The sequence below is a fragment of the Aythya ferina genome, assembly GCF_964211825.1.
Source record: "Aythya ferina genome assembly, chromosome: 13".
Taxonomy (NCBI): domain Eukaryota; kingdom Metazoa; phylum Chordata; class Aves; order Anseriformes; family Anatidae; genus Aythya; species Aythya ferina.
Genome location: NC_140311.1, coordinates 2796904 through 2822022, shown reverse-complemented (window position 1 = coordinate 2822022; position 25119 = coordinate 2796904). Strand labels below are relative to the sequence as shown.

Sequence of the window (25119 nt, the reverse complement as noted above, 5' to 3'; positions counted from 1 at the left end):
GTACTGAGCAGTTGTCCTTCAGGAAGGAAAACTCTTTTTCCTGGTGAGAAAAAAGCAGCACAGGACTGTTTAACAAATATTAAATGAGTCACAGGACTGTTTATGCAAATATTTCAAGTGTAATCATTCTAAAATATGAAACAGCCAGGAAGCGCAGAATGTCTTAATGCATCTTGATAACAAGCAATGCTATTTCTGTATTGATTCTGCCTGAAATATGAAGGACTTCTGAGTCAGCATATTAAATTTATACTCTAAAGAATTGTGTGGACTCCTTATTCCTCCAAATAAGTCCCTCTTATGCTGCCAGATGTTTATGGATAAAATACTGAGGTCTGGATCTCTTGCTGCTTGCTTGTCGTTGGATCATGCAATTACTCTTCAGACTTCTTATTTCATGCTAATACCGCCAGAAAGCTAAAAATTACTGGGATTTGGAACCTTATTTGAGAAAGTATTTTTTTGTAGTAGCCCTTCTTATTTCAGGTAAAATAACATGAAATGTGTGCTGTGTGTCACAGTAACTAATATGCCTAGTAGCGTAGTAGGAAAGTACTGGTTACTATTAATTATACCTGAGCGCAGATTTCTCTGACCCAGTAATTTGATTACTGATTTGATTGCAGTACAATTCATTTATTTTTATTTTTAATCTGAAAGGAAATGTAGGTTCTCATTTAGATCTTGCTGGGTTTTGATGCAAGTTGTTGGATGCAAATCATTACTCAGCTATCTGTTCAAAAACATTAGGCATCATGAGCGACACAGGTTTTAACACCACGTCCTTCATCCCTTCAGCTAGCAAAACCAGAAGCTGACTGTTCCCCAAGTGGGGTGAATGGCAGGAAGTGTTAAAAGTAGTTTTCTGTGAGGAAAACCAGCTCAGAGATACCCAGCTTTATTTACTCACTGGGCGTAAGTGAAACTTGAGAATCATTGCTAGGGATATAGCCTTTTTCCTGCAGTCACTTGAATCTTGTAATAAATTGTTACATTAAAACCGAGCCAGGAACAAGAAATTTGGAGTTTGCTCTCCCCTGTAAGTTGGGCATTTCAAAATTTTAATGTAATTCAGCTTAAAGTTTGTGGAGAATCAAAGTTCAGAACAAGAAACCATTTCCAGATGAGAACAATTATTTTTCTGTGATTGAATAAGCTGAACGGAACCCATTTTGCTCAGCCATGTGAGCATCCTGTCGGAGACAGTTCAGCTTCATGTGCCATACAGAAACAAATCTCTGCCATTTCTCTGAGGAGGCTTTCCCAAGAGTAGTTATTTTCCTTGAGTAGAGAGGGACTGTGTGTAACTGCGCTATAATGGTCTGCTTACCAGAGCCTTCTTCCTGGGAGAGAGCTTTTGTGAAGTAACCCTCATACAGTCCTGACCGCGTGTAGCAGGAACTTGTGTTTGACAGAGCTCCCTGATTTCCGTGGAGCTTTATTTCTGTTAGAGAATAGGATTCAGAAACTGGTGCCCAAGGCACAGGCTGAACTTCTTCGGTTTACTGAGGTTTTGTCACTTAAGAATAAATGGTGTCTTGCTCCATCACATTGTTCCAAGAGCCTCTCCAAAAGCTAAAATGCGTGGGCTTTGCCTTTCCTATACTTTCTCATTCTGTTGCCAGTGGGTACTCAGGAGGCCCCAGTATCTTAGAAGCAAAGTGTTGGTGAAGAAAATTGATGCCAGCTTTCAAGAGCGAGGAAGCTAATTCAGGGAACAATTTCATCCAAGGTTAATGGAAGAACAGACCTCCAACACAGTATCAATTGGATCAAGCTTAAAGCAATCAGTTATGCCCTAGTAGCTATAACTCCAGTCCTGGTCAGCCAGGCAGCACTTGGTGATGTTTTACAACACTTTCTCAGTGGCTTTTATCAATAAGGAAGGAGAAACAAGTTTTTCAATTCCATTGAGTAATATTCTCCGTGCCCAAATGAAGGGAGGAAAACCTTTCCAGAAGCTACAAACAAAACACGAGTAGTGGATTCTGTTCCAGGTAGTTAATAGATGGAGAGAATTGAAACATGTTATATATATATATATATATATATATATATGTATATGTAGAAATGCTTTTGGAGGGCAGCTGAATGTAAAGGTGCTTTTCCATAATATGGCTTTGTGCCTGAAGGATCTTGTGACAGCCCTGAAGTGTGTGCTACAGTTAAATGTTTTCTTTTTGTCTGTTTGTTCAGAATAGCCTGTATATTGAATTCTTAATTAAAAAAAACTCATTTTTGGTGTCTTTATCAAGGCACTTCATAGGTCTCTGCAATTATGGATGTAGGTTCTCTTCACCCAAAAGGTGTTTAGGCTTACTGTTCGTACTCCTCTCCGAAATGACGTGCAGCTTAAGTAGAGTGTAACACAAGCACCTTGTGCCATACAGGTTGTGTTGGGAGTAGCTTGTAGTGCTGGAAGGCTCTTCAGTTCAGCGGTGAATCTGTATATTCAGAGTTTGTAAAGTGAATCTGTGTTGTCAAAGGATGACGTGTTCTAAATACAAGTAATAAACTGAGTGTGCTGATTTTGAAATCTTGGCGTTGCATTTGGCACCTACGGCTTCCTAAAGCGGCATAGGTGTCAAACAGCGTGTGCTGCAGGCATTGCTTCTGAAACCAGGCCGTCAGAACAGCTCGTGATGCATCACTGCAAGTGCACTGGTTCAGAGTAGCAAAACTGCATCCCACCATTGTGAAGTGACTGTCCATCTGTCAGACTTTTATGTTGTAAAGCCAATGTCCCAGGAACCGATGCAGCTCAACTGTTTGTTCCTCTTTCTTCCCCCAGAGCTTAATGCCATGAGAAGACTTGCTGTGGAAGATCAGCAATGCAAAGTGTTGTTATTTTTGTCAGTTTTATCAATTCAGAAAGAGTTGTGTGTTTGTTTTTTTTTTCCTGTTGTTTTTAATCCATCTGAATAGTGTTAAAAATATAAAATTTCAGGGAAGTTACAGCCATTTTCCTGGTAACTTTGCCTTGCCTGTCTTCAACCTCCTTCTTGGTATCGGTGCAAGCATTGGTACTTCTGCACGGAACGCCATCATGGCACAGGCCTGTTAAAATCCAGCTATTTACTTTACATGGCAGGAGGGCCAGGAGTGGCCAAAGATTAGGTGTAGGGACGGGAACCTTTTTATTTGGATGGTCGTGATTGCCTTTGCTGGCTTAAAGAGTTTGTGAAACTATGGTCTGGTCTATCTAAGTCCTGCTAGATGTTTCTAGACCGCTTTTCAGGTTCTAGAATCAACAAAGACTAGCTCAACCATTGAAAATGGTTTAAACCTGTCTGTGAGGGTGTTGCATTGTACATTGCGCTTAAGTCTAACAGCTTCTCACTCCATAGACCAGTAAGAATAGACGTTAACATATTGCATTGTGTGTTTTAAATGAATCATCAGATAGGCAGCATGCTGGCCATTCATTCTTTGGTGAAGGCACTGGTCTTTTTTCTGGAGAGAGAGACGACCACAGGCCTGAATTTCTCATCAAGATGTTGTTCAGCACGCAGCTCAGCTCGCCGAAGTTGGTTGTGCCGTGCCACAGCGGCTGCTCCCACTTGCAGTTCTGCCTCGCATCACTTGTACTAGTACAGCTGCTTCGGGGGCTGCGCTTTAAATCAGATCATTTCTTCCACTTATTTTTAATCTCATTCCCTTAATTGAATACATACCATAAGTGTCTCCTAATACTAGTCCTGCAGAATGTTAATCACTTTTACTGAATTACATGTTTAAACAGCCAATAGATCATTTAAAAAGAGGTTTTAGATAGGGAGCTATACTTCTGCTTTGAATGTAGTTACAAGTCCAAGTTATCTAACTGCATTGAAATATCTAGTGAAGGGGGATAGAAGTTAGAAAACAGTCTAGTTTATTTATTAAACGTCCAGTTTAACCACCACACCATGTCATTCCAGGTGGGATTGCTAGTGGAAAATTATAATTTGACATTTTCTTTATTTTACTACTTTTCTGAATATAGTGAAAACAGATTTTCTAGAGCGTAACTGCGTGACATGGGAGGCCTTGATAGAGATAGCACTTTAAGGATGGCCATCTGACATTCACTCTGTCCCTAACACTACCCCTTTGAAATGGGACACAATTACATTAAAGGGGGGACACAATTACATTACAATTTAGGTATCATTATGCTGGCAGGTGCTCAATCTGCTTATGGCAACAAGACATCTCAAGATGAAATGGGTAACAAGCTTTAACTCTGAGGTAGTAGTGCTTGTAAGTGATATGTGCCTACCATTATTAAAAATAAAAAGTAAAAATTAAAATTTACGTTCAGTAGGGTGATGTTAATAGGCAAGGTGTTAATGAACGCAAAAGTATTCATTATTTTAGTTGCATAAGAGTATTAAAAAAATTCAGTGACTCACTAAATTATTTTTGAATTGCCTGTTGCTGACTAATTTATACTTTTATTTAATTTTTATGTATCTTAACATACTAAGATCTAAAAATTGAATGTGTCATTTCAGGTTTGCCTGAGTCTATTATTGCAGCAGCATGTGCCAGAAGCGGCCAGAGAGTTCTTCATGTTGATTCGTAAGTTACTCCAATAGTTTTCCTTTTTAAGAGGTAAACTGGTTAGAAGTGTATCTGTGTCTAGGTCAGCGTGTCCTTCAGGACTTGTGTTTTGTGTTCACCTGGTGTTAAAATTATTAAAAATTAAAATAATAACATTAAACAATTTTCTGCACTTCAGATAAGCTGTGGTAAATATTTGTGCGTGCGGCCAAAGTGGATAATCTGGTAACGTTTGACCTGAAGTGGAAAAAAATCTTACATGTTTAACTGTAAAATCCTAACTATTAATAACCAGTAAAAGCCTGTTACTTCTTCTCTAGCAGGTTCCTGCTGCATTTCAGCAGAGAGAGTGACAGGTAGCTTTGAGGTGGTGGTAGCAGCAAAACTTCTGCTCTCATTGTTAGTTGTTTGCCAAAAATGACAAGGTTGTCATAGTGTTTCATTTCTACGTCATTCTTGAGTTCTTGCCTTATCCCATCACAATGGGATAATGCACAGTGAGGCAGTACTTGATGCTCCATATTTAATGTAATTAGTGATTCAGTTGAAAGAAAGCTCTCAGGATGGTGATAATTGTAAAGAAAATATGCATCTACCTCATAGCTCTTGCATATTCTAGCATTTCACTGTTCTGCCATAGTAACAAATGCTGAGATGCAAGTCAAGAAGATCTTAGAGAAGTAATTCTAAAGACATCACATACAGCATACAAGCATTTGTTAGTTTTGAACATTTTGGTACTGTAATTCTTAAAATTAGCTCTAAGATTACTTATCAAAATGTTAAAAACCTTAGTTTACAGTAAGGAGACGTCAAAGGTTGTTTGGACTTTAAGCTTAATCCATATATTAACAGTAGACTACTTTGTTTTTGTTAAATGACCGGTTCTTCTATTTCAATTTTCATATTAATTGGTTATCGAAGTTTGTAGTAATAGTTAGCCACTGGAACAACTTCTTCTTTTATCTCCGAATGTTTTTAGCCAGGATGAAGAACTTTAAAAAAACAAACAAACAAAAAAAAAAACTCACAGAAGGAGGCAATTAGGACTGTGGAATATAGTTTATTACTGTTTGTTTATTACTTAAACATGTTCATTTACATTCACACGTGATCTTCTTCTTTTTATGATGGGAGTGAAGGCTTCTACATTTGATTCCTTTCTCCTGTGGAGTTACTGTCCAACTCTTACACAAGCCATGAGCTTTTTGGGTCAGAAGAAGATGTTCTTAACAAAGGTGGTTTTCACTCATAGGAGTAGTTGCTACTGTAGTTGGTGGATCTGCTCACCTAATGATGGTCAAGAATCCACATCTTGGCAAAAATATACACAGTTTTGTACTGTACAACCTCCCATAAATAGGGAAGCATTTCGAGCCATTTGCCTTTCATGTTTGAGTAAGCTGGTACTCTTGGAAAAATAAAAAAATACAGAAAACCACAACTGATGCCATTTGAATTTCAAGTGAAAAACTGGACCTCTGGCAAGCTTTCTAAGACTTCATTTGAATTACAACATTTTAATTTTATCTACTATATGTCTAGTTTAATAAATCATTTCTAGGTAAATTTTCAGGTTTAATTTCACTGAGATAACAGTATAATTGAAAGTTGATGAACAAAAAAAGGTTGTTTATATTCAGAATATCACTTTCTATAATATCGCAGGCTACATTGTTCCCATCTTGCAGGATCATCAGTTTAAATTGTTTTCAAACCAGAAGAAAATAAGATCTGGGGTTTCTGAAATACTTGTTTGTGTTAGGTGTACTACTTGGAATAATTTCTGTCTCATGTACTCTACAAAGGTCTGAGTTAGGTTAAGTACAAGGTTTAGAAAACATATATGAATAAAGTCTTTGTTTACAGTTTGCTTGCATTCGTTACCTTGTATAGATCATTTTATTACTTTTAATCTCCAGCCTTGTTTGCGTTTATCATAATATACTGCATAGGTGATTATGGTAGATAGTTTTGAAGTGGCCTATTATAAAATACTAAGTTCTAAGTTTGATTTATAAACACTGTCCAAGCATTGCCATCAACAGTAGCTAATCTTATTCAAAATAGTCACTTCACTGCAGTGTTGCCATAAATTCCTGTAGACGGATTTTAAACTAAAGTTAGCTTCTGCCAAATAGTAATTGAAGGAGCTCTATTTCTCTGTGCCAGCTATCTGTCTCAATAAACGTAAAATCTGTGGTTCTTTTTAGAGAGCTACATTTACTGTAGATATTAATGAGCTGTTGACATGTGAAATTTCAAGGATAGATATTAAGTGATTTAGAGAAGTAATTTGCAATTTAAAATGCGGAGATTGGCACCTATTTTAAACTCAGAGTTGCTGAAGGAAGGCAGATCAAGACTAAAAGTTGGTTACTTCAAGTGAATGTACCTCCCACAGTAATTGTTCGTATGCATAGGATTTTCTGCTGGTGGTTTGCTATCTCTTCCAATTTTGGTCCTTTGCCTATTTTCTTCTATACAAATATAACTGTATAGTGGTTTGGTTATTGAGGATGGGGGATTAGAGGTGAGGCACGTTTAGCTACATTTTGTATTTAATTTTCAGCATCTAGAATATAACATTTGTAGATTGTAAGCTTGCTCTGGATGTCATTCTTTGCTGATTTATCTTTCCACGTAGAATTTAACTGGAAGACAAAGGAGAACTGTCATGATGCAGGATTTTAACTTCTCCCTTGTGCTCAGTTTGCTCTGTCTACTTCTCCAGTCTTTCTCTTGTCTTTTGACCTCTTTGTACATGGAGTACTGAAAAGTTCCTTCCAAAATTGTTTTATCTGAGCATTGAAAAACATCACTATATCTGTGTAGTATGTTCCACTTCATGCTACAGCTGTCTCATTTTTTCACAACTTGTAAAATCCATAATGTAACACAACTCAGGTCTTCACATAGCCATAGCTGTATAAGCGCAGCAAGCAGAGAGGGGAAAGGTTGCTTCTCAAAGCAAGTCAATTTTTCCAAGAAAAAAAGATGAATAATTCAACTTTCAGAAAGGAAACCTAGGCAAAAAAAAAATCTTAATTCAGGTTAATCCTTTTTTTGGAAAAGCTGTTGTTATATTTGTTTAGGATGTGAGATTAAAGCGAGGTGCTACAGTGTAAAACTGTCTCAACTGGTATAATTACCCTTGCTATTTTTGCTACCTTAGGATGTAATGTAATTAATGTACTTTGGGTGGCTACCATCATCCTCTTCTGTTGAGCTGGAGGATCTGAAGCTATGTTTTGGTTAACTGTTTCTCTTGAAATCCGTGGAAACTTTTTGTGCTCCAAAACACAGTTATTGCGGCAGAATGGGAATTTCAAATAAGTATCTGTGTTCTTAATAGGTAGCACATGAAACTTTATGGGTTTGAAGCAGAGGTCATTTTGTTTTCAGACCCTTAAAATCGATGTGGCAGTAACTTCCTGTGCAAAAGACAGCTCCTCTGATGGCAGGAGACTCCTTTCTGAAAGATCAAATGCAGGACAGACAGATAGAGGCAGCTCTTGGGAGCGATCATGAGGCATCAGCAGCTTTTTTTCAGACATGACCAGTTTTGACTGTTACACCATGGCTGTAGGGACGTGGCATTCAGAGGGGCAGTCTTCTTCACAGGCACAGTCCATGAAATACCTTTTCTGCTCTTACTCATGTTTTACTTGTATAATTCATGCTTTTGAAAGTCCTGGGTTTCTGAAATTGCAATCTGTCTTTAAAAAATACCATTAGGTATTCTCTTGGTTCAGGTTCCAAGAATGTTAAGTAGATGGAAATAATTTTTAGTTTCGCTGTTCCAGGCAGGGATTTACTAATGCTTTCAAAATATTTGTAGAAAAAAAAAAATGGTTTTAATAACTGAGGAAAAAAAAAAATCACAAACTAATGTAGGAGAAGTGAGAATTAAGCTTCTTGTAGAGGTACTGCAGCTACATTTCCAAAACTTAGCAAAATAGCATAAGCAATTCTGACATTACTTCTAAAATACAGACTCCTGATTTGAAAAATCTGAACTAAAAGGTGAGTATTTTAATCTATATGAAAGGATAAAGGAAATGTGAACAAGTAGCATTTAGGAAATGATTTATGCTACATAAAGAAAACTTGCATTATCTAACTTGACAGAAAAAAAAATTCTAACTGTATTGTTATTTCTTCAAAATGTGTTTTCACAGAATTCTGTTTGCTGTGTTTCATGCTCTTATCTAGAGGATAATTAGTTATAACCCTAAGAAAAAGAAAATCTGTCTTTGTAGTCAGCTAATATAGCAAGAGAAGGGAGATATTTAGTGATGTTGGGACAATATTTTAGCTTTAATTAGGCTTTGATCTTGGCTATTACTTTAAAGAATTCCTTGTTTTAGCCCATCTTTGGGTAATTATAACAAAAATACCGGTTTACAAATGAGTCCAAATTGTAAAACCCTAAGTCAATTCTTTTCTTTCTACTTCAAAACTTTTCCAAAGAAAACTTTACTCATTATCACAATAATTATGCCTTGTCTACCTTCTTACTGTGGTGTTTTCAGATGGGAAAATTAAGCAATCCTGATTCATCATGTAATGTAGGGTGAGATAATTAAAATTCCGACGAAAAAAAATCTGAAAGTTGATGCTTCCAGAGAAGATTAATATTGGGGGTTGTGTACCATAACTTGGGAATGGTGCTCAGATGCCAGAAGAGAGGAAAGACAGCTGTGATTCATTTTTCGTTTGAGAAAGACCATACCATCTTCTCAGGACTGATTGAGCTTCAGAACAGAATTATGTGGTGCTTTGTTGAAAAGATTGATTCACATCAGTGGTGGTTAAAAAGGAAAGCAGTTTCAAAGCAAAATCCACCTGATGAACAGAGGAATGTTTACATCAAAGGTGTCTGGCAGCTCACAAACAAACTTTCATAACTTTCTATGAAAATAACATATCAATTTCTCTTACTGAAAGTTTTAATTCTAAATGTGCTTGAATTTTTATTGGTATAGTTTCAAGAAACGCAGTCCTAATTTTAGGCAGGTGTTTTCTGCGGTTTCTGTGATCAATGACCTTGCTTGTTCTGACAGCCAGATTGTATTCCATATTCAAGGAAACTTGGAGCTAAGCAGCAGATTCCCTGAAAAATAAATCTTTGTGGCTGTGGGTTTTTTGGAAGTCCCGGAAGCAACAGATAATATATGGGTATTGAACTTGTTATTCAGTGGAATCTCAAGAAAGAGGAAGAAATTGACCTGCGCTATTGACAGTTAAAACAAAGCTGCCATTATCGGGGCAAACAACAGCAAGTTGCTGCTACGCAGACTGAAATCTGGCGGAATCAGGCATGTCGTAATAACGTTTAATCTTCCTCGCTTTGTAATCAAAATGATACCAAACAAACTTTTTAAGCCTTGCCCCACATCATTCACATAAAGAGGTAAGTACGAACTCATTTCTATAGATGATTAGAGTTTCTGGTTGGTAACAGATCTGCAAATGAAGCTGTTGTTCTTGGAATAACCAAACTGCAGGATAAACAGCTTGGGTATCCATAAAGTACAGACCGAGTCCTCCCCGTTCATGGCCTTAAACAGTTGAAGCCATCCTTATTCAGTGAATGCTGCATTTTGTTGTCTTTTCAAAAGATGTCCTATTTATGTTCTTCACTATTGCCTTGCAGTGGCTGAAAGACTTTTTTAGGTCAGTTTCTAGTCAGGAACAATTAGGCATTGTTTAGCAGACATCTGTCTTTCATATGCTAAGTAAGCAACATAGCATAGAGCATCACCCTCTGGTGCTGTAAGGGGGCTGACACTCTTAATGAAGTCTTTGTCGGTACAGATAAGCCTTGTCAAAAACATCCCCATCTTAAACAGTAGAATCAACCCCAAATTTAAGTTTTCCTTTTTTTTGTACTTATTTCTACAGTCCAGAAATGGAGGTGGTTGTGATAAGATTTTAAGTTTGTTGGGTTTACCAGTCTGCGTTATCCTGTAAAATACAAAACTACCTTCCTTCCTAAATGTTCCTTTTTAGCATATGCAATAACACTAGATGGCCATTCAGGAGGGCATTTTTGGTACCCTGCACTCTCCTGAAGTGCCAGCAACAGTGCCAGAGAACAGAGGGAAACCCTAAAGTGACCGTTTTATTTTGTAAGAACTATTGATTTTATCAAATGCAGTTGCTCCGATTGCAATTTTTCCCATTGAAGTTGTTAAATATTTAAGATCTGATATGCACGGTAACAAAAGTTAATTCATCCAGATGGCCAATGTTTAGAGAAATACTGGTAGAAAAAAAAAATCAAAAGGGCGTGTAGAAACTATCTGATTAACAGCAGAACTATTGATTTCCTTTGATTTAAAGCAGGTAAACTAATATTTTCAAGGCAGAAGGTGATATATATAAACTGAAAAATAGTCAAGGAGATAGGATCATTTTCTACAAATCAGTTCCTTTGGCTCCACCTACAGTATATGCAGCTTAATGATGATTTTGCCAGAGAATCTTAACAGTCTCTTGTAATCTGTTCTGTAGAAGAACAGTAGATAAACAATAGAGTGAACTTTCTGTTACTTGACATAATGGGTAAGGGAGATGTGGGTTCTCCTGTCTGCACCCAAGATGAATTTACTTAACCTTTTTGCCCATCCACCTCAGGAACTACTGTTAGTTTAGAGGTGGCATGCGGTGCTATTGTGTTAGCTTTCAAATCAGCTTCAATCAGAAGCTGTATGGCTGGCTTCCTGTGTCAAAGCCGGTAAGTCCCGCAAGAACTTGAAACTGTGGAGTATAAAACCTTAACTGGCTTTTCTGAGGGCAAAATTGAAACTAGCAGACTAGTTAGTTTGACTCCACATTAAGTAAAGATGACCATAGAGCTGTACATATTTGAGTTAGTGTTGGCCAAAAAAGCAGTATTATCTATATTTTTCTTTACTTGCAGCATCCCGTGTGCTTTTCTCAGCATTATTTAATTTACCATCTGAATAATCTGATACTGGACTACAGTTTATTTGATCAGAGATTAATAGAATGAATGAAAATGGAAATTTTACATCTAGTCAAGGATTTTGAAATATTATACCAACTTGTGTACACTGCACCTGTAAAATCTGTCATCAAAAATATTTTGAATGTCTCAAACCTTGGTTGTTTGTCTTTTACTTTAAATCAGAAAAAGCTGTGTATTCTGTCTGTCAATTTTCACTGTTGTTTTTTCTTTGCAGGAGAAATTACTATGGTGGAAACTGGGCCAGTTTTAGCTTTTCAGGATTGTTGTCCTGGATTAAAGAAAATCAGGTAAAAATTTCTCAGATTACTTATTTTAATGTTTTTTAATGTTCAATCCCAGTTGTTTGCATAATTTATTATAAAACAGATTATCACAGTGTTTCTCTTTGGTAATTTTACAAATCCAGTAAGTTTCTACTTACCAGCTTTCCTGGTTAAAACTCATCCATATGGCCTATCATACTGAGACTGATCCACCTGATTATACTATTATACTAAGACTGAATCTGAGACCAAACAGTCTAGTGCTGCGTTGGACATTTGAGGTTCTTGAATTTCTGTAGAAGCAACTGTACTGTAGTTTTGATTCCTTTCTGAGCACCTTCTGCAAATTTCCTACACTGATGTTTCAACACCCTTTGGTTTTCTTTTGTGCTTTCAGCTGATTCTTTGTAACTGTAAGAAAGGCAGTTACTGGATCCTTGCATTAAAATGTTCTGTAACCAGGACAGAAAGATGAATCTTGATAGTGTAGTTTTCAATTACCAAAGTTTGTCTAATTCATGACAGTCTACTAGAAATCTTTTGAAGATGGTATTTATTTAGGAGAGTGAGCACTTAGACTGTATTAGCAAATGGCTGGTTGCGTTATTTACTGAAGCATTATGAGCTTGTTGGTCTGTATAAGATGGGATTTTTCAGTTCAGTCTCATGCCTGATTTTACATGGTGCTACTCTGGTATGATCAGAGGAGTTGCTCAGTCTCAGAACTTTAGTATTCTCAGTTTTCTGTTACATGATTTAGAGATTCCTGTTTAGACAAATTAATATATATATATTTTTATATGGTATCTATTCAAAGAGTTTTGTATCAAAATTTGGAAATAACCTGGACGCAACAAACCTTTCTTTTATAAGATTGTATTCAAACTTACATTCAAATCTCTTATTAGAAGTTGCATTTCATTTACCATTATTTTCAGATCACTAGAGCTAGTAAAGTAATACAAACGTTAGCGTGCTATAATAAAGTAACCAGTTCTATTTTAATTCCAAAAATCTGTATGGCATTAAAACAGTAAAAACAATTCTTCATGTATTTTTTAACATATACAAAGGTACAACATACCTTTATATTTGAGAATATAAAGATTTATATAGATTAATAGCAGACAGGGAATACAAAAAGTAAATTTATAATTGTTTTTCATAAGGAAAAGTCAGAAAGCAGTGATGAATGTGAAGACTGGAGAAAACTGATCCTTGAGAATGAAGAAGTTATCTCTCTTAACAAGAAGGATAAAACTATTGAACACGTAGAAGCTTTCTGTTTTGGCGAGTAAGTATAAATACGAAAATCTACAAATTATTTTCATGCCCTCAGTAAATGATTACATTGTGCTTTTGGCTTTAAGCATTTCACCTTGGGTAGTGCATAGCCATAGCAATAGTAAAGGGAAATGGGGAGGGATCTCAACTGAAAACTGAACTTTGTATTCATTATTTTTATCTTTGGAGTTTTGCACTGAACTGTACACTATGCAGAATTAATTCCTGAAAGGTTCTTTAGGAGACATATTTAAGTTTAACCTTGAATCCTCTAGATAACATCATAGGTAGTTAGAGGAAATACTGATAGATACTCATATAGAAATACATATTTATTTCTGTAATCATCACAGTTTAAAACAAACAAAAAATGCCTGTTTTGCAATCTGAAGGTCACAAGTTCAGAATATTCCAGAGTTCTTTATTGCACAGTAATGGCTGTTAAACCTTACAGCAGGTAAAATGTTATGCTTGCTTTAAAGCTGTATCAATTGAATATTGTAATTGTAATCATATTGATATATTAAATACTGGTCAGAGCCAATATTAGATTACGTTTCATAGTCTCTTAACTTTACATACGATTTTTCTAAGATGTGCTATTGATTGATGGCTGGCTCAAAAGTAAGTTCCCTAGCACTAAGACTTAACAGTTTGTTGAAGTGAGCATTATACTCAAGTCTTCCATTTTGTCTTGGATCTACTTTTAAGCCTTTAACTTAGTCTGGCAGTACCATGCTGTCCGTCTATATCATTGCCAAAACCAAAAAGAAAACATCCCCTTCTCTCCCCCCCCAACACACAGGGGGTAGATAGATAAACCTAACAAAGAAAAAGTTTTTCAAAATAACACAAAACTTTCCAAGAGAGTCAATTATTGTGTTTCTGACAATTTACACATTCTGGCTAGATTCTGTTGTTTTTGCTTAACTTTTATAACTCCTATGAAGTAACCATTAAACATTTATTTTGAAAGAATAAACAGCTGGGTAGCAGTATAATATACACAGTGCAAATCTGAAATGAATGGCCTTAGAACAAAGTGCATCCATCAAAGGAAAAGAATACTGTGTCTACAACAAGCTGTATTGAAAAAAGGCAAATGGCTGAAAAATAAATAGTGAACACCTGTGCTGAATAAATTAACCAGCTGGTTGGCAATTTTTCATTTGACCTATCTGAAGGGGTTGCTGTTACAAGGCATTAATAAGACACATTCATTTTAAGATATTCCTTTGTTAGTACCATTAATTGATGAATGGTAGAAGATAATATTCTAAATTTACACAACAATTTGTCTGCAGATGTATTATTTTTTTCTGAATTAGGAGAATAATTGTTGGTACAAAAGTTCAATTTGAGTGATTTTTATAGACAGTTTTTACATTATTCAGGGATATTTCTTCCTATAGGAAGAATGTCATGAATTTAGATTATATACAGGTTTTACTCGTTCATTATGAAATGTGTAGAGATGCAAATCATACAAATGTATGTATTCATTAAGATGGAATTGAATAGAGTTAAAATATGTAAATACAACATTTGTTAAACTGCTTTTCAATGATATTAAAAAGACAACGTATTGTGAATCCAAATTTTATTTTGATTTTTTTAAATAACAATACAATTTAGTCACATTTTAAACATGCTGTTACACTGAACTTGGGAGAAGATAGAAAGAATTTTCTCCGAATTTTTGAGGGACAGAAAACTGTAGGATGGTTGAATAAAAAATACTATTCTTCGTTATTGCATTAACACATCTTTATTAACACCATATTGCAAAATCCTGAAAATAAGTACAATAAGTAAGTAAAACCAAACAGAACCCCAAAATTGCATTGACCTTCATTTGTAGGTTTAATAGGGATTACTTTTTAAAAACAACTGACAAAGTACTTTGTCTTTTATATTTTATACTTATTTAATGCTTGCAGTATAAAGCAAGAAGACATAAAAAAAATCAATGTACAGAAACAGACTTCTTTCATTAGTGCTTCCTTGTAACCATTCCTGTATTTCCCAGGGCAATATTTTACCCCATTCACAGATAAGTGCTTCCTGGTGGCTGTGCACAAGCTGAGATGCAAGAGACTCTTACGTTCATCAGCTCCCTAAGTTCAAAAGGAGATAAGCAAGGAGGAACTTTTCAAAGAGAGGGTTTCTCTTCCCATATTTATTTTTGACTTGAACAGAAATTGTGCCTCTTATTTCCATCTCTAAGTCTACAAATACTTGAAGGAGCATTTTTATGTGTGCTGAATAATTTCTTGGTGTTCGGTGAATTTTAACCATCCTGACAGTAACTGAGATTTTGTACTGTAAGTTTGCAGGTCACCTTTAAAATCGTAGTTCATTAGTTTTCAGCCAAGATTAAATTGTTTATTCAGTGCATTAATGGCTTGTGGTATAAAGATAAAAAGATACTGTAAAATTATTGCTGAGCTCCTTTCACTTACAATGACATTGATTTGATTCATCTCAGCTGGTAGTATAAACTAAACTTCTAAGTTCAAAAGTACCAGTTTCTAAGGTAGATGTCATTGAAGTTCAAGATAAAACGAGTAGATATGATTAAAAGTGCAGGTCTGCTTTGTAAGAGGAATTTTAAAGAATTGTGTTGTGAAAAGGAAATGGACTAGATAGCACTTGTGTGGTCATTTCCCTCCTTTTAACTGCCTGCCTGTATCATATGCATATTAGAAATTCATCAGAACAATGAACAAATCTGTAACATGCAAAATAATAACTTAGCCATGTGAGGGAACTTTGTTCTGTATGGCCGTTATTTGAGCAGCTAAACTGAACGCAAGATAAGAGCAGAAAAAAGTAATCAAAAATTCAACATAAACTTCAGTTCAAAATTCCATGCTGCTCTAAAGGACTTGTTATAATAAGAGAAAGTAGTCTTAGTTATATAAAGCATTTGTATTTTCTTCTGCGAGTTTCATTTTTTACATATCCAAGCTTAATGACTTTAATGCCTCTTTTTGCATTTTGATTTTAGAGGGTTTTTATCTGTAGGAAAAACTTAGGTTATATTACTCCATTTTTAAAAATATATTTATTTTGTTCATGTAGATGTGTATTGTGTATCACCAGTGGAGCTTTGATTTTCATGTTAAGCCCATTCAATCTTTTGAGTTCGCTAAATAAGAACACAAAAGTGTTTTCTTGCGTTTTTCCCCAGTAAAAGTACTCCTCTTGAATGATTTTCAGTCAAGGAAACAGAATTCTTTAGTGGGTGTGATACACCCGATTTGGCCAGGATAAAGAAACTAATGCTTTTTAAGAAGGGCTTGAGCTTTCCATTCCTGGCACAGACTCAAAACTTTAAACAAGATTTAAAGACTCTTAAAGACTTTTTTTTCCCCCTCTTTCTTCCCCTTGTGTTTTTAATCAGTCAGGATTCAGCCAAAGATGTTGAAGAAGCCGGTGCATTGCCAAAGCTGCCTGTATTTGGAGCCTCTGGTGCTGAGGGGGTTGCTCAGGACCCAAACAAAGAGTGCCCACCACTGGACAGTGCCGTAGCAAGGGCTGAGAGCTGTGAACCAGAAAAGGCTGCAAGCGTGGATACAGCAAGTACAGTGGAAGAGAATGATACAGAAGTAAACTGTGAGAGTGAAGGTTCTCCTAGTGTGTCTTCAAGCAAGTCCGCTCTGGATTTGGGAAAAGCTGAAGCTGCACCATCAGAAGTTTCTGCCCAAGAACCAAAGAAAATTATGTATTCCCAAATTGTTAGGGAAGGCAGAAGGTTTAATATTGATTTAGTTTCCAAGGTAGGAACTTACTGACAGAGTACATTTGCTTTGCTTGATGTGATGAAATTAAAATAAACAAACAGGCCACGACTTTTTTAAGAGGTCTGATACAGTATCTTTGAAGCAAAAAATACGTTCTCTGGAGAAGTAAACCAGCATTAGTACTATGATAATGAAGAGAAGCAATTTCATATGTTGCTCTTCAATGTTTGTTTATAATCAAAGAGGCTGTAAAGCATAGGTCAGAAAACTATCTATAAAAGTAACTATTTCCTGAAATTTAGCATTTACGTAGTATCTGCAAAGCTGCTCTTTTTAAATACTACCATTAAAAAATACTACCATTAAAAAAATAATAATAAAAAAGAAAAATCAATCTAAATGGAGATGTTTGATATTTTAAAAATGAAAAATAGTTCTTCCTCCCCCTCCCCCCCCGGCTCTCTGGCAAAATTTGCATTGTCTCTCTCCAGCACTTGGACACAGACCTTCTGCTAGTGTCCTAGTGAGTGTTCCTGTAAACCTTTATCTTAAATTCTACCAGATTAAACCTTAACTGATTTGTTTCAGGTAATTTAAGAAACAGATAGTGATGATTTACTTAGGCAGGGTCATGTACATCACTGATATTTGGAAGTGATGGTTTTAAAGTACAGTGATCAAGGATATATAGTGTACAATTCAGAAAATCATCCAAGATGATTCTCTTAAGTTATGATCCCCAGACTCTTAAAACCAAATGAGCAGTAAGCTGAAACCTTCTCCCCTTCTCTCCTATGGACTGCTCACCTGCTTGCCTCTGTGTGATCACTTCAATTATTTTAATATTCTTTTGCACCTATTACATCTTGATATTCGTTTACTGGGATTTTACTGTATGTACTTAAGAAGAGTTACAGAAAGTATCTTGCAAATGAGTACTGTTGATGTCACTATTGTCTTTTGATGTAGACATTTTCTCGTAACTCACCTTTTTTTTTTGTTCATTGTGCAGCTGCTTTACTCCCGAGGTCTGTTAATTGACCTTCTGATTAAGTCGAACGTTAGCAGATATGCAGAGTTTAAAAATGCTACAAGAATTCTTGCTTTTCGAGAAGGAAAAGTAGAACAGGTATTGTAGAACAATGTACTGTGTGTGTTTAATCTCATCTTTTTAAAGTCAAAAAGCTTGAAATTGTTTTCATGAGAGTTTTGTAACAAGCTACTAATTAAAAATGGCCTGATACTTATTTCATTCCTGGAATGAGAAGGGTTTGTAAATGTTATATATAAATATTAAAAAAAAAAAAAAGTGCAGTTCGGTAACGTATTCTCATGAATCTTTGTCTAATCAAATATTTAGACCATGGTCTGACTCAGCAGTTAATTCTTAAAGATTCACAGGTAGTAGATTCTCAAATACCTGGCACAGACTTGATTTGTCTCTCTGCTACTGAGGAGAGAAATCATTGGTCTGATAATGGCAACAGGAGATATATGGCATAGTTAATTAATGGAAGCTGTTTTCATTAAAACTGCAGTCAGAGGAGATGCAAGTGAAATTGAAGAGAAATTAAAAAGAAAAGAGGAGGAAAAAGATTTTAGAATATCTTTGTGGAAAACAGATAACTTTTCTTGTTGTTATAATAGAAAATGGAAATAAATATATAAGAAAGTAACTACAATAGAAGATAGGACTTTACAATACCTGTAAGGTAATTAGCTATAGTATTATTTCATGTTTTTCCTACGCAGAATATGGACAATATCTGAAATTATATTAAAAAAAATGTTTTCCAGGTACCTTGTTCTAGAGCAGATGTCTTCAACAGCAGACAGCTCACTATGGTGGAAAAGCGAATGCTAATGAAATTTTTGACGTTTTGTTTGGACTATGAACAACATCCTGATGAATTTCAAGGTAGTGTTTCATTGAACAGTGTAACATCCTTGTCTTCTGAGTTGACTCAGTTATGCACGATATTGATAGTTCTCCTGTATTTTCACTTTGTTTATTTTTATGGATTCATTTTCAAAGTATACTCTGACCTTTTCCAGTGTTAAATTCCAGACCAATTCAATTTAAATTCTTCTATTTAAGCCTCATCCGAAGCAGAGAGTGGGTGTCTATCACCTTCCTTCCGTTAGTCAATTTTCCTCTTCAACGTCATGTACCTAAATGACATTAAATTTATTTTACTTCCAGAGATAGTTAAACACATTTTGTTCCTACACTTTAAAGTAACCTGAGAAGTAACTTGGAGTATTTTAAGTCAGGTTAGTCTAATGTAAAGACTTTTAAAATTGCTCCTGGTGAGATCATTACATACATTGAAAGGCACACTTTTAATAGGAAGAGTTCATGATAGTTAAAATATTTTTAAAGCTTTTTTTGATATAATTTGGAGTTATGTAAGAAGATTAATATGATTAAAACTTTTTTTAGAAAGTTAAAAAAAAAAAACAAAAACAAACTTGTCATTTTATGCTTTGCATTGCTGTACAATAGGTAGTAAAATACATTCATTATAAAACTGGTTGAATCTTAAACACAATACCATGGCACAAAACAGGTTTTATGAAAGTTACTGAAGGTTTTCAGAGATGTATAAGTAAAATGCAATGCTTGTATTATATATTTTCTGAAAGACCTGCATTTCTATGAATTTAAAAATGTGTCAGCAGTAGTATTAATCTGAAGGGGAAATGTGCTTCCTCATCCCTGGCTGCTGTGTATGTCATCTGTACTTGTTTGTTGTGAGCAAATGGTCGATTTAAAATATTTGAAATAAACTTTGCCCCTTCTCACTAAAAAAAAAAAAAAAAAAAAAAGTGAATGACTTCTGTATACACTTTCATATCTACCTCAGCATAGATTCAGCAGTACTCTTCTTGAATGGGTGTACTGCAGGGTATCTGAGTAACTTAGCATCCTCAGGCTCTTGGAAACCAGTGGGTTTTTGTCCATAGCTTCTCACATTTCTCAAAAATGAGAAATGAATTTAGATCATTGTAACGTAATAAATAGAGGAAGCCATATTTAGATGTTACTGTCTAGAAGGTTTGAGTCTCATGCAGTTGGTTTGTGTTATTCTGAAATATTTGAATGGAGTGGTATTTCTGTCTTCTGTGAAAACTAAATTTATGGAAGTAATTAAAATTCCCTCAGTTTTGATAATCCATTTTGAGCAATGTTTGTTGAACGACTCATTTGCTTTTGAGATTTATCGTTGTGTATTTAAATAGAAAAGTTTTCTCTTTAAGTTGAAGTACATGAGAAAATACAGATGGCATGCTATATCCTTTACCTGATTTTACTTTTTTCTCAGACTACAAGAACAGTACATTTGCTCAGTTCTTAAGAACACGAAAGTTAACACCTAGCTTGCAGCACTTCATTCTTCATTCTATTGCAATGGTTTCGGAGACTGATTGCAGCACCGTTGAAGGTCTTCAGGCAACAAGAAAATTTCTTCAGTGCCTTGGCCGCTATGGCAATACACCGTTTTTGTTTCCTCTGTATGGTCAGGGCGAGATTCCACAATGCTTTTGCAGGTAGGCCCTACTGTTTTTAATACCTTTCTTCAAAACAGGAAGTACTCAGTAACCTAATGCTGATGGAGGTCATTCAATAGAAATCATTCTACTAGCAATTTATTGTTGGTTTTATTTGCTTTATATTTTCATTGGCTACAAAATTCTCAAAAAAAAAAGTGCACATTTTAGGAGGAAGAGAAATCTTTTATAGGATGTTGGAGCACCAAGCTGATCAGATGAGAAAACTAGATTTTGAAGAGTTTCATTCAGAAAAGCAGAAGTGTTGTAATTTATGCTATATTAATACTTTGGAACAATTTTCATTCCGTTACAAATAGAAATTGCAATGGGTGGTGGTTGTGATGACTGCATTTGGTAATAAGTGCTAGGAAGTGGATGGGATAGTTTAAAACATTGCTATCCCTTCTTAAAACTGGCAGAGGAGACTTGGAGCAGTGTCTGTCCAAAAGGATGACTGTGCATATTGGTAGGTTGAGAAAATGTGTCTTTCAATCTTCTTGAAGTTAAAAGGGGATGTATGTTACCAGTTTGTGTTGCTAATTCCTGCTGAGAGTGCATTTAGTGTTAGAAAGTTTTTTGTCCTTTCATAGGTTTGTATTTAATAGTGAACTGGATTTTTCTGAAAGAACAAAAGTAGTGCCATGTGTCCAGTTTATTACTAAGCAAAAAACTACGCAGTGCTGACACCTTTGTTGTATCACAGACTTAACCGCTCAGGTCAACTGATGGGAAATCATACACTTACTCTTGGCATCATTTTATAGATCTGTGTCTATAGACCACAAGCTTCCATCTGTGACTTGAACAGCATATAAGACATCCTAAAGCCCTGAGCCATCTGAGCCATACTGCGCCATATTGCAATTTTACATTCCAACATCTTAAACAGCAGCCATATGTTCTCTACTACAACATCCACTTCAGCCCCTTCACTTGAACCGTGGGCATGATGTGTATTCTTCAGTGTGACTCCAGAGGTGTGCTGGGGTCATAGGTCTTGTAGGGGAGTTGTTGACTGGTGCTCTGGGGCCATCGAGAATACATGTGCAGAGAGGGGTAGTTTTAATTTTCAGTTGTTTCCAACAGTTCAGCTGGCTTTTAAAAGGCTGAGTTGTTTTTTTTTTTTTCTTTTCATTTGCTGGCAAGCAGCCTTTCCATCTGCTCTATGTGGGTTTTTAATGTAGTAACCTGTAGGTCTGAAGTAAACATTAGCTCTATTTAAAAACTGGTATTGCACTGTGAGGCCGTTTTGTTGTCTGTGAGTGATGCATTCATATATCATTCAGTTAAATATCAGTGCAAAGTCCCTACTTTGTTCTTTGATGGACAAATTCTGCTTTTTCTGTGTGTGCTGCAATTAAGAAATTCTGTTTTATAGCATGCCATTGGACGTTATCTTCCTGACTTGTCTGCATGATAGATGGTGTTTTTCTTTATAACAGTACTTAAGCTACTGCTAGAAGAATGGCCTTAGTGGTTTGAGCCGATGTCGCAGTATATAGGATGGATGCATTTCTGTGTTGATGGAAGTATTCCGGAATAATCATTGTACTTCGTCGAGGGTGTCTATAAAGTAGGTGTTTGGCACCAGCAGCTGGCCGTATCGTGGAAGGTCTTACTTGGCCTCAGCAACTAATGAAGGCCATGTAGAACTGTCCGATCTGATGTTTCAGTATTTATCTGTATAATTACCTAATGGTTCCTTTAGTTCACTGAGTAATTAGTTCAGTAATTTAGTTCACTTAGTAATGACTAGAAATGTTATTTGGTAGCTTTTTTTCAATAGACTTTCATCTGTAACTTAAACTGTATTTGTTTAGAGATTTATTTTAAGTGGAATTATGTAATGAAGCACTCAGAGATTTTGGGAAAAAGATTTTAATTTTTTTCCCCACATAAGGACTCTGGGCATAGTGATGCAGTAGAACTTGTGTTTGTGGACATCATGGATGTTTTTCTGTTTTGTAGGACTTCATACATCACTAGATACCCATACCTGACCAACAGATACCAACAGATTAATAAATCAAAAGATAATCAGAGATATGACAGAAGCACAGGTTTTGCAGTCTGTCTCACTAGACCTTAATCTACCTGAAAAAATAATTAAATTTAATAACTACAATTTTAGAATTTCAGTTATGTCTTCCTAGGTAGATTCTTTTCAAAATAGTTTCTCTTGTATTCTGGAAAGCTCTTTGGTTTCATTTTGTTTGATAGCCAGCACTGTCAATTTTCTTGTCTATAACAGCAATATATTTCAAGAGTTAGCAATAATGGTGTCTAGAAGTTTTTAAAATTTTCTTATCAGAAAGCTTCCATGAATATGAATATGAATTGAACTTCCCATTTATACCCATTGCTTAGTGCATTTTAGGTTTGTTTTGGTTGGTTGGTTTTGTTGAATACTAAGTCTTACGAGTACAATAAGGAGAGTGTTTAAACTGCTGAAGCAAACCACTCTGTCAAACCAAGAAGTAATTATGTTTTTTTAAAAAAATGTATTACGTAACATTCCAGTAAAAAAATAAAGAAGTTTAAAGTGTCTTCTTCTGTAAATGAACAAACAGTTTAGGAGGCAGTCACAATTTTTTTAGATTAATTGCAATTACTTTATCTGGTCTGCCTTGGGCATTATGTCTTGATAAAACTGAGGAATCCTGTTCAGACTGTGTAGTAAAGTGGCAATGCAACAACCTATACATCATACCCTACAGTTTTTATCACCAGGTTATCAGAGTAAGGTGTCACCTGTTCTGTGATTTCTAACCACCGTTCTATATTCTGTTTTAATGTAAACCTCTTAAGCGTTTCTTGCAGCCAGTTACACTGTGTGTTCTCATCAAGGCTACTGTTATAAATGGCATACATGCATATTTATGTGAATGAGTCAAAGACATTTGTAAGTCACATCCTTGCATTCCAAATGAATTCTGCATAAACAGTACAACATTTTATAACTACTGATGACACTTGAGTGAGGAAAAGCGGTGTTAGTTCTTTATTGGTTTAAACAGGTATGGTTTAGGAGAGAAAATTAAACTTTTATATCACTGTAATGTACCTCCCAATATGTCGAGGTACAGATGTGAGATTTCTGTCTCCATAAATTGGATTCGTGGTACAAGGAAGGTCGTTGGGAGCCTTGTGTTATTCTAAGCTGATAAGCAGCAGAACTTTTGTTAGCCTGTATATGAGCAGCTTCCTTCGGTTCAAACTTACAGATCTGAAACTCTTTTCTTCTTTCTTTTCTAATTAAGTAATAGTGTTACGTTTAATAAAAAATAAATAACATCTTATTCTTAGGGAAAATCAAATCAAACCTTTCCCTTTGGTACAGTAAGCATAGGACACCAAAACTTCACTGAAATACAGGAAAGGCAGCTATAGAAATCAGTGGGTTTTGCAGTTCACTGCTAACATATTTGTTGCAAATCTGCAATACAACTTTCATTTTCTTGAAAAAGTGTCTCTGAACATCATTAGAGCATCATTGTAAGCTCTCAGGCCTTACTGATGCAACATCTGGATTGTTTAAAATTTAGTATTTTTTTCCTGCTTTTAGAAAACATTAGGAAATGCCCCAAGTATTTCCTGATACAGGAGGTAAATCTTAAAATTGTCAACTTACAATTTTTCCTTTGTAACTAGCGGGTGAAGTAAGACTGTTAAGTTTACTACAGATTTGTTCATTTGTTTGTTTGCCAAATACTAGGTTATCTACTTCTCTGTTTTTCAGAAACAAGTATTTTATTTTATTTTTACTGGTTTTGAGGAGTGTTTGGAAGTGCTGCTTTAGAAATACTGTAAATAGTTGACTTCGGTGTTTCTTGTCAGTGAAATATGCATCTTATTTTCAGCTGTTGTTTGAGAAGTTTTCCTGGAAGTTTTCAGTGGTGATTCTCTTGATCCATGGCCAGCATGGTTTGAGTAGGGTGAATGCCAGCTGAGAAGTCAGCTGCAGGTTGTGACCTCACTTCTGTTATTTTTATCAGGGCTTGCTTTGTGAACGCTCCAAATTCTGGGCAAGTCTGTGTCTAATTTCTCTTCAATTTGTTTTCAGATTCTTTTTTCTGGACACTTGCAAATGCAAGCATCCAAATGGAAATACTTTCTAATCAGTAGTTCAGTTATTTTCTTAGTTGAAGTTTTAGAGAGAATTGGAGTCTGTTTGTACGCCATCTGTCATCTCGTAAAGGCTCGGAGGGGTTACGCATCCTGTATTTATTTTTCTTTGTTAAAAGTCATCCAAGAATTGACAGATGTGGTCATGGTAATAGGTGGTCTGCTGCTGCTTTGCCATAGGAGCTACAGTGATTCACTGATTTCTATGGGTATTCAATTAATGGCTTGCATTTCCTATAAATAGGCTTTGAACTTTTACATTGTGTATGCATTCGGTGGGCGATACAACCTTTCAGGAGTTGTTGCAGGTTCTAGCTGAAATGAGTCATTTTGTGTCAGAGCCAGTGGCAGGGGTAATTTTGTGGTAGAGGAAAGATCTGATTAAGGTGGGTCATCCCTTTCAATCCCTGTATTTACAAGAAGATTAATGAGATATGATGGATTCTGTGATTGATTTGGAAGGTTCTTGTATGTATTTCAGAAACGAGCAATCAGTTTTTACCTGTACATTTGGGCTGTTAACTGCTACAAATGTTGAAGCTTAGAAGGTTGTCCCAGGTACTTAATATTTCCAATTATGTCCATGTTAAGTTGTCTAGGAAGC

At 35.6% G+C, this 25119-nt stretch overlaps 1 protein-coding gene across 1 annotated transcript in view; it reads left to right on the top strand.

The window, feature by feature from the left end:
- Window positions 1-25119, top strand: part of CHM (CHM Rab escort protein) — a 59702-nt gene that overhangs the window by 6989 nt on the left and 27594 nt on the right. Inside the window, exons 2-8 of the mRNA XM_084534679.1 lie at window positions 4497-4563; window positions 11757-11829; window positions 12975-13099; window positions 16496-16871; window positions 17848-17964; window positions 18633-18753; window positions 20162-20387. Coding sequence (XP_084390805.1) covers window positions 4497-4563; window positions 11757-11829; window positions 12975-13099; window positions 16496-16871; window positions 17848-17964; window positions 18633-18753; window positions 20162-20387 — 1105 coding nt within the window. The remainder of the gene's footprint in view (window positions 1-4496; window positions 4564-11756; window positions 11830-12974; window positions 13100-16495; window positions 16872-17847; window positions 17965-18632; window positions 18754-20161; window positions 20388-25119) is intronic.